Genomic DNA, 10,461 nt, shown 5'->3' with positions numbered 1-10,461 from the left:
TGTGATTGGTTAGCTGGGCCAGTGTGTGTTGTGATTGGTTAGCTGGGCCAGTGTGTGTTGTGATTGGTTAGCTGGGCCAGTGTGTGTTGTGATTGGTTAGCTGGGCCAGTGTGTGTTGTGATTGGTTAGCTGGGCCAGTGTGTGTTGTGATTGGTTAGCTGGGCCAGTGTGTGTTGTGATTGGTTAGCTGGGCCAGTGTGTGTTGTGATTGGTTAGCTGGGCCAGTGTGTGTTGTGATTGGTTAGCTGGGCCAGTGTGTGTTGTGATTGGTTAGCTGGGCCAGTGTGTGTTGTGATTGGTTAGCTGGGCCAGTGTGTGTTGTGATTGGTTAGCTGGGCCAGTGTGTGTTGTGATTGGTTAGCTGGGCCAGTGTGTGTTGTGATTGGTTAGCTGGGCCAGTGTGTGTTGTGATTGGTTAGCTGGGCCAGTGTGTGTTGTGATTGGTTAGCTGGGTCAGTGTGTGCTGTGGGCCAGTGTGTGTTGTGATTGGTTAGCTGGGCCAGTGTGTGCTGTGATTGGTTAGCTGGGCCAGTATGTGCTGTGATTGGTTAGCTGGGCCAGTGTGTGTTGTGATTGGCAGCACTCGGCGCCTGGTCAGAAAATGTCATGCCCCCCTTACCACAGCCGCCTGCGAGCTTCAGTGTAAATATTGCGTCAATATCAAATCAATTTGAGCGCGATTTAAACCCTGATGATTGTAACCACTCTAAGTTTGTCTGGCTTGGGAAAGCTAGCGTATCTCCGACATAGTGATAACACTCGTTGCCTTCTCTAGTGCAGCTCAACCAGGTCTCGTCCCATTCGTCGGTATTTGTGATATCACAAATCCCGGAAAATATGCGTTGTAGTCCAAACGAGTCGTTCGTTGTAGTTTTTGAAAAGTGATTTCTGTTAAATAAAATATCTCCTTTTGAATTGGACTTTGAGCTTTGTAACTTTGCAGATCTTTTTTATGCTCAAACAGCAACATTACAGACTAACTAAAGTTGAAAAAGTGAAAAAGCATAATAGAACCCCTTTAACATTCATGTTTTTGAAATGCATATAAATTTTCCATCCATTTTTATTACACAGTTTTAAATTAAAAAAGTAAGATTTCTGTAATAGTATGTTTTAAAGGTTTATATATTTTACATCAATAAATTATTTTCAATCTCATATATTTCAAATATATGAATAATGCTTGTTCCCCAGCTAGCCATATTTAACCGTGTTCATACTATTTAGCTGAATACATTTGTTTTTGCTGTGAACATATTTATGCTGATTCTAAGCAATTTGAATAAATGCATTTTGAAAATATGATTAATTAAATAAAATTAAATAGATTTATATAACGTTGAGAATATTGAGTGCAGAAATCTTCCTTTCTTGTATGATTGGCAAATATGCATCACATATTTGATTTTAATTGTTCATTATTTTGTTAAAACTGCAATCCAAATGGATGGAATGTGCAATTCAAATACATATATCTTAAATGTAGGCCTAAATGCTTTTATTTATTTAGTTAGTTAGTTAGTGACATACCAAGTAAATAAATTGAGTTGTAATTTATTTCCTTTATTAACACATGCTTGAACTTGCTGACTGAGGCTGAGTTGCATCTTATAGTCCACTAGAGAGTGCCATTGGACCAGGAAAGAAAGATGTGTGCATAATAGAGTGACATATTTTTGTATGTTAGCATCACCCTGGTTCCTTCAACAAAAACCCAATAGTTTTGGCGTATGGATTATTGCAGAAAATAAACACTGTGACCAACAAAGGTTTATGATTCTTACATGTTTTGTTCATCGTGATGATCTTCACAAATGAACACAACTTTTATGAATTTTGAAGCCTAAATACAATCTCCAAAAGTGAAAGGCTAAACATAGGCTGTAAATGAACTACACCATGGACACATGACTTCAGTGACTTCACCACCATTAAAGGTATAGTTCACCCAAAAGTAAATGATGACAGAAATGTCATTTTTGGGTGAACTATCCTTGTAAGCTTCAGCAAAAAAAAAAAAAAAAAGATTTTCATTGAAGGTTTGAGTTAGAATTAGTAGTTAGAATAGTTTACCTGTTTGGTTTTGTGATGTTTAATGTCCTGGCAACCTCTGTAGTCCCATTTAGACACTTGTCAGCAGCCTTCTTTTTCAACACGTACAAGCTTTAATAAAATCACAAGCTGGTATTACTGATGCATTTTATGTCATAGAATAAAATGTGAAAATATCTTGAGCTTGTGTTAAACAGACCTCATTTCAGACATTTAACCAAAAACCTATTGACTTCAGGATGATAAAAAATCTGCTTTTCTCTTCTCTTTTATAGATCCCACTCATGTTATTGGACTGTATCCAGACCTGCTTCCCTCTGACTACCGCAAACAGCTGCACTACCCCAACCCTCTGCCCACACTGTCTGGAGCCGAGCTGGAGAAAGCCCACCTGGCCCTCATAGACTACCTGACACAGGTATTCACGATTCATCAATTTCATATTGAGTGTTTTTTCAACTTTTTTTCATCTTGTTACAGTTTTCTCTAACATGTTTTTGATAGAAACGCAGTCATTTAGTGAAGCAGCTGAATGACTCGGACCCCTTCACCACCTCCCCTCTCATGGAGGGGACCCCCACGATCAAGAGCCGCAAGAAGCTCCTTCAGATCATCGACACCACTCTGCTTAAATGTTACCTCCACGTAAGGCCTTCAGATCGTTCTCTTACAAAATATTTCCATTTCAAATAAAATGCTGTTCTTTTGAAAATTCAGCTTTGATCACAGCAATAAATTACATTTTAAAATATATTTCAATAGAAAACAGTTTTTTTTATTGTTCTAATATTTCACAATGTTACTGTTTGCGTATTTATTTATTTACTTACTTTTTTTTTGAGCAAGTAATTGCAGCCTTGGTGAGCTTAAGAGACTTTATTTAAAAAAGATTTAAAAATCTTGCAAACCTTAGATTTTTGAACTGTTACATACAGTGGGTATAGAAAAGAATCACCCCCCTTTAAAAGAATCACATTTTGTTGCTTTGCAGCCTGAAATAAAGACAGACACAGTTTAACTGTAAACTGTATTTACTCAGTGCAACTTATAACATCCAAGTGAAAGATAGAACACCAACATGTCAGAAAATAAATAAACAGAATCACAGAATGTATCTGTGATAAATTGGATGCTGCAAGATAATTTGTGGCTGCTGCTATGCTAGTACTTTTCTGATAGAATTTACTACAATAAACCAAAGCAAAAGATTATAAGATGTGATTAATTCTTTAGAAAATTGTACCATGAACTCAAAAATATTTTCCTTAAAACTGTTACAAAAATGCAATTTATCTAACATTTTTCAAATTCTCTTTCTTTGTTTTTGAAATGCTTATTGCTCTTAATTGTCCTCAGTAGATTCTCCTAATAGTGTCATTATTTTAACAAGTCAGTCAATCATTACTTTAACAAGTCAGTATGAGAGAGATGAGATATGAATGTATAAGTACTTGGCTATGATGCCTGAAGCTCTTGTCTAAGTAGACAGATCTCTACAGTTACAGCTAGTTTATCTCAATTTACTGTAAAGGTGTGAATGTAGAGAATGGTTTTTGTTTTGTTTTTTACCTGCAGACCAATGTAGCTTTGGTGTCGCCTCTCCTGCGTCTGGAGAACAATCACTGTCACATAGAGGAGAGCGAGTATGTGCTGAAGAAAGCCCACAAATACAGCGAACTCATCATCCTCTATGAGAAAAAAGGCCTTCACCAGAAAGGTGCGCTCAGTCTTCTCAACTCCTGCTTACTGAGAGCATGCTTCTAGATTGTCTTATGAGCGTTTATGTGTCCTTGAGTAATCTCCATTAGGAGCGTAATCTGTGGGGGTGTCCTCAAGCATCTGAATATGATTTGGAGGGCTCCGATCAGCTCTTGTTTACAGAGATGCTCTAATCATGTCCTGGGCTGTTTTGTTGATGTCATGCCTTACAGAAGAGCCGATGAGGACCAGGCCATGTCCATACTGCCTAATAAACCCTGACTGCAGCCAAGCAAACTTATACATTTTTTATATTATATAAACATCACTTTCATGAATATACACAGATTTCTGTTTTATGCATTCATTCTCACACAGTTGTTTTCTATTGTTTTATTAGCAACTAGTAGAAAATGTATTTTTCTTTTTTTGTTTGTCACATTTTGAGTGTGACAACCTGTTTTATTGAGGAAGTCCATACAAACTGAATGATTATTTTCATGAATCGGATGCTGTTTTGCACTGTATGTTCTGTAATAGTGTATGTTGACTATTTATTGTCAGTATATGATTTTACATCACCGGTTTTTCTCTCTGTTGTGACATGCAGTTCAGAACTCACCTAAGGATACATAAACATTTTGTCATGATGCTGCAGATAATAATCTTCCTCATTCAGTTCAGTAGACTTACAGAAGTGTAATTGTCCAGCTTTGCAGGTTCTGCTGGATCAGTCCACTAAAGCCAACTCTCCTCTGAAGGGTCATGAGAGGACTGTACAGTATCTTCAGAGGCTGGGTGAGATGACCACACTCAAGTACTGCATGTATACAATTTAATATAGTCAACACACTGTGTATTAGGATTGTACACATTAAAGCTTAGTATTTATTTAGTATAACTCTTTTGCTTGAAGGTCAAGAAGTGAGCCAGAATCTTAAACATGTTCACAGTCCCACATGACCTCTGCAGCTGCAGAAGTTCAGTAGATTATTTTGCAATATGGCTTAGTGCAATTATCAAATAGCAAAGGCTGCGACTTCAATAAATATATGCACTGCATGTTTCAGAGTGAAGCATGGCACTGTGTTCATTTACAGTTGAGCAGCTCATGATCCATCCATGTTTTCAGCATTTCAGAACGTCATGGTTCGCAGTAAATGCTGCTCCACACAAAATCCATCTGCTCTGAGTTTGGGTCGCTTATAACATGCATTTGTAAACATTCGCCAATCTGCAAAATACAAATTTTATGGTTTAATGTTCGAAAAGAAAAAAGTAAGAGCCATAAATATTAGTATTGTCATTTTACAGTTGCACTGAAAAATAAAATATTCTTAATTTTATATTATTTTTCTTAAATGCTCTTCTTCAGTATGTTATATTTCACAGCGAAATATTACAATAGTATTAGTAGTAATATTTTGTTTTAGTCATTATTTTTAGTAAGAATAGCCATATTGATATATAACTGTTTTTACTAAAAACTAACAATTTTTATCAGAAAACACACAATTATAATCGCAAATAGATATTTTCTCAAATCTTGTAGCCCTACTCCCCCTTTCATTTTGTTTAGTAAATATTCTCACTAATTCGATTATTTCAGCTACCAATAAGAGTGTAGTACTCTCAGCTCCATTTAACATTTTACAATGTTAAAATCTATTTCACTGATTTTTCCCAAAAATGCAATAAATGCAAAAACAGCCAACTGATTCTGATTGATAAGTAACATTCGTCCTTTCTGACTAGTTTAACAATATGTTGATTTGTAAGACAAATGATCCAGCTCATCATTTACATGCATCGGCATCTTTCTGCACAGGTGTGGAGAACCTGGGCATGATATTTGAGTTTTCACCGTGGGTTCTGAAGATTTGTCCAGAGGATGGACTGAAGGTGGGATGAACATAGTCTGGTTGTATTTATATGTACTCTGTTCTTCAGAAGATCTTGAGTTTGGTTTTTCTGCTTTCAGATCTTCACTGAGGACCTGACGGAGGTGGAGACTCTGCCCAGAGATAAAGTGTTGAACTTCCTGAAGGACGGCTTCAAGGAGCTGGCCATCCCGTACCTGGAGCACATCATTTACATGTGGGACGAGACACGCCCCGAGTTCCACAATGTTCTGATCCAGCTCTACCTGGAGAAGGTGCAAGGCCTCATGAAAGTGTACCTCAACTCACTGCCTGAAGGTCAGACACGCAGCTGTGACTCACACTGCTTTATCCGAGCTGCTCTAGGTGTGCTGCTGGTAACAATAATATAATTCCTGCTCAAGAAATACAATAATGATGCAACAGAAAAACACAATCTTGGGACAATTTCTCATTAAAAGTGAAATTCAGAGTCTATATGCAGCAGTATCTGAAACTATACAGAAGTCATGAACACTACAGCATAATCTGTGTTGACTGGTGATGACTAGTAGTTTTTGTTTTTTTTGTGATGCTATTTAGTACAATCATTTTTAATTCTCAGATAGAAGTGCTTCAGACTGTATAGTTATTAGAAAAAATGCATAATCAGTGCAAATTATAAAATAATAGTAGTAATTTTTAGCATTAGGGTAATTTATATACAATGACATCACACAGTAGTTGAAAACATTTTTATGGAGAGAAAAAGGCATTGGCTACTGTGGAAAAATGTGCAGAACCCAAGATATCCAAAAAGCTACAACACTTATATATTAAATTATTCACAGAAGCATAATTATACAATTTCATGTGATGTGTTTGACATGTCAGGTACTTTGACAGATGGATTGTGCTGTTTAAAGCACTTGGCAGATGTCACTTTTTTATGGTTATGTTCTCATCAGTAAATGTTATGAATTCATGTGAGTATTTCAGTTTTTTCTAAAATGCAAGCTAGTTGTGATTGGCTTTATTTTATTGTATTTGTGTGACTACTGTGTAGCTAGTAGAAAATGTATAACACGGCTCTTGCCATGAAAATAGCCTCAGCTTCTAATATGGCATTTAAATTTCTTCTACCTACCTACTTTTAATTAAGCCACCAAAACATTCATTTAATTTTTAAGGAAAGTAAACAAAATTATATTTTCTGACAATTTGCTCTTCACTGGAACTATAAGTTTGAATAAACCCTTTATTAGCGACACAATTGTTCTTTGTGATGGAAATTATAACACAACGGAAAGGGAGTCATAATTTGTGTAAAAATTAATGGTAGTTTATAGGGTGTGGGCTAGAAAGGGTTTTACAAAAAGAAAAAAAACTGAATAATGGATAGCAAAAAACATTTCTGACACAAAGTATCCATAAACATGTCTAAAACGAAAACTTTCTGTCTAGATGAAATAAAGGCCGAACGCGTTGTGTTGACTGTGTCCAGGTGTTCCAGCTGTAGCTGCAGGAAAGGAGGCAGGAGAGCTGGGGGAGTACAGAAACAAGCTTCTGTCATTTCTGGAAGTTTCCAGCAGCTATGAGCCAGAGAGACTCATCAGTGATTTCCCATTTGATGGTGAGTCCACAGGTCAGAGACATTACAATAGAATATAGCTGCAAGCAGCAATGACGGGCCCAAGCCCTTCCGGTGGCATCAAGAAAACAGTGCAGAGCGGGCAATATGCATTTAAACCTCTGGCAGTCTGGTTGTTGAGTCACACCAGTGAAAGGGTTACTTAACAAATACAGTACATACATATAGAGGGTAGGATATATACAACTTTTAATGATCTATAAGAATTTTTAAATGATTTTAATGATCTATAACCATTTGTAAAGTAATTATATAGAACTATATTCACAGTACAGTACATTTCAACTGAATCTATGCATTTATTTGTCATTATAATGGATGGAAACAGACAGGAGAAAGATGAGGCTTAAAATAATTCTTACCCTATGACTCCATCTAGTAGACAATCGTAGTATTACAGCCTTCATTTGTCAGCTGAAATGTCTTGATCGTTTATAATTTGCTGTTAGGCCCCTGAGCATCAGAAATTCATGAAACGAAGCATGTTTCCTCAGAATGACTTGACTTGTTGAACAGTGCACTTTAAAGATAGGTTATAAGACATTTCTTGTTTCCTTTTTTGCTGTTATTTTCATAAATCACCATGGCAACACCGTTTGAGATATCCAAAAAATGTTCACAAGATAGGTTCCTCAGTGTTTTGGCATCATGTTGACAAAGTTTGGTGTAAATCATATGAAAGCATTTGGAGGAGTATAAAGAAGAAGAATTTTAAAGTTTGAAGCGTTGCCATGGCAAGAGTATGTAAGATATCAAGAATCCCTTCACAGTTTTACATCGGCCGTATTTTGACATTATTCTGATGAAGTTTGACGCAAATCGGGTAAAAATAACAGGGTGATTTCACCTCTGAAGTTTGACCAAAATCAGTCAATGAACAAGTTATAACACACTTCCTGTTTCCCTTTTTTTGCCATAAATTTGTCGCCTCATTATGGCCAAACCATTCGAGATATCAAAAATCTCTGCAATTTTGCATCCTCAATGTCTTGAGATCATATTGAGCGAGTTTGGCGGTGATTGGATAAAAACCCTAGAGTGAGTATACCAAAATCCAGAGCATGCGTTTTACAAACAATGCAACATGGCTGACTTCCTGTTGGGCGGAGCACTGACTGTCAGCACGCAAGTTGTTCGGGCTGATGAGATCTATATGTGTATGAATTTTGGTGACTGTGAAACGGTGTGTGCAACAGAGTTTGTCAAAAATGGCCTTATTAAAGGGTGCACCACGGGCCCCCCCGGTGACCTTCTGCCTGGCCCTGATGGCCGCAGATTTCAACGTGTGCAAATTTTCAAGAGTTTTTGAGCATGTTAAGGGCTCTCAAATGCCCTGGATAAATAAATAAATAAATAATTTGTCCTTAGAAAAACAATAGGGCCCTGCGCCCCTAATGGCTTGGGCCCTAAAAATCTAGAACAACAATCACAAATACTGTTCTTGTGCTCCTTCTTCCCCTCCTCTCTCTCGTTCTCTCAGGTCTGTTGGAGGAGAGGGCTCTTCTGCTAGGTCGTATGGGGAAACATGAGCAGGCTCTCTTCATCTACGTTCACATTCTGAAAGACACGCATATGGCTGAAGAGTGAGTGTCGCTCTTTACTCATCCCTAGCCCTGTTCTCCATCACAAAATCAACATGAAATCAAAATGGACACTATTTACATTTTTTAATACACATTCCTTCCCTTATTCATCAGTGTATATTATTCAAAAACATAAATGTTTGTCTATGATGAAAGTCGAATAAGTTGCTCCATTCAGGCTGCACTATTGTTTATGTTTATCAATAGCCAAAAAGTTAAGTGATTGTTTTATGCTGCTTTGGTAGGTAACACAGTAATGTGATGCATAACGTAACTGTAGGCTATTAAAGTTGCAGCAATAATTGCAAATGTCATTGGGGCCATTGGGATACGTGCAGATGCTCTGGAGGGTGAACTTTACATTCAACCTCCAAGTTTCTGTCAAAAAGCTTCTTCAGAAGTCTTCCACTGCAATCCACTACAAACTCTCATTAAAGTCTGACTCCATTCAGATGTGAAACACTCACTTTCAATTCATTCCTATTTCAGTGCATTTCATGTTGACTGTTCCATGAAAGGGAAACTGACTTTGAACTCCATCATTTATACCATTTAGGCTTTTCTCCTGTAATGTTCCTATGTTTAGACTCTGTTCTTTGTGTTCTGATCTTCCTCAGGTACTGCCACGGTCATTATGATCCTTCAGCAAACGGCAATAAAGACGTGAGTGCTGCTTAGTGACTTTTCAGCAGTCTTATTTGAATTGTTTTCATTGTCACATTGTAACTGTACAGTAGAAGTTGTATAGTCACTGCAGTCTGGCTTGTACTATATCTTGTACAATGCAACAGTCCCACAAGGATTTTGTGGGACTTTTTTTCTGCTTTGCTGAAAATACAGAATAATAGCTTGCATACTGTCACTAAATCAGTACCGTATTTATTTACTGACATGGATTATATACTGTACATTTTAAATGTTTTTTATTATTCATGTTTTTACAGTTTAACAGTTATATCATTGTCATTTGTTTTAATATTGCTGTTGCATTTTTTAATTTATATGTAGTTTTATCAGTAATTGCATTCTCTCAAAATATTAAAAAATCAATTAAAAACTGTACTTATTTAAATATAATCTTTATTTAAATGTAAATCTTTAAAATTAGGAAATAAGATAAACATTCAAGCTGTCTGGAGAGACTGAATGCAAAAACATTATAGGGGTCATATGATGCTATTTTCAAAGATCATTTGTGTATTGGTGTTATATAATATGTTAGCATGCTTTAATGTAAAAAAATGCATTATTTTTCCATACTGTACATTATTATAGACCCAGTCTTTCTAAAACACGTCGATTTCTACAAAGCCCCTCCTTCGAAAAGAGCAGTGTGCGCTGATTGGCCAGCTGACTCAGTGCGTTGTGATTGGCCGAACATCTCAAGTGTTGTGTCAGAAATGCAACGACCCTTACCATAATCGCGAGCTTCATCTTCAAACGCAACTATAAAGACAGTTAATAATGTCGTCAGTTTTACCATATCAGTTAGAGCCAGATAGGGCTGCACGATTAATCGAATGCGATTGTCATGCACATTTTGATAGTAATGCCGGTTCTGTAATCAGCAGTAAATCATCATCACGTGCTTTCAGATGGAGCAGAATTTACTACACAG

At 36.8% G+C, this 10,461-nt stretch overlaps 1 protein-coding gene across 1 annotated transcript in view; it reads left to right on the top strand.

Annotated features, from left to right (window-relative positions):
* LOC107687842 (vam6/Vps39-like protein) overlaps positions 1-10,461 on the top strand; it is a 32,066-nt gene that overhangs the window by 8,612 nt on the left and 12,993 nt on the right. The window contains exons 12-20 of the mRNA XM_016485322.1: positions 2,328-2,470; positions 2,557-2,697; positions 3,628-3,769; positions 4,462-4,548; positions 5,579-5,652; positions 5,732-5,948; positions 7,114-7,242; positions 8,741-8,843; positions 9,461-9,506. Of these exons, the coding sequence (XP_016340808.1) occupies positions 2,328-2,470; positions 2,557-2,697; positions 3,628-3,769; positions 4,462-4,548; positions 5,579-5,652; positions 5,732-5,948; positions 7,114-7,242; positions 8,741-8,843; positions 9,461-9,506 (1,082 nt within the window). The remainder of the gene's footprint in view (positions 1-2,327; positions 2,471-2,556; positions 2,698-3,627; positions 3,770-4,461; positions 4,549-5,578; positions 5,653-5,731; positions 5,949-7,113; positions 7,243-8,740; positions 8,844-9,460; positions 9,507-10,461) is intronic.

The sequence above is a fragment of the Sinocyclocheilus anshuiensis genome, unplaced genomic scaffold, assembly GCF_001515605.1.
Source record: "Sinocyclocheilus anshuiensis isolate Anshui unplaced genomic scaffold, SAMN03320099.WGS_v1.1 scaffold197, whole genome shotgun sequence".
NCBI classification, from domain to species: Eukaryota; Metazoa; Chordata; class Actinopteri; order Cypriniformes; family Cyprinidae; genus Sinocyclocheilus; species Sinocyclocheilus anshuiensis.
Note: the sequence above shows the minus strand (reverse complement) of the source record. Positions and strands in the feature narration are given on the sequence as shown.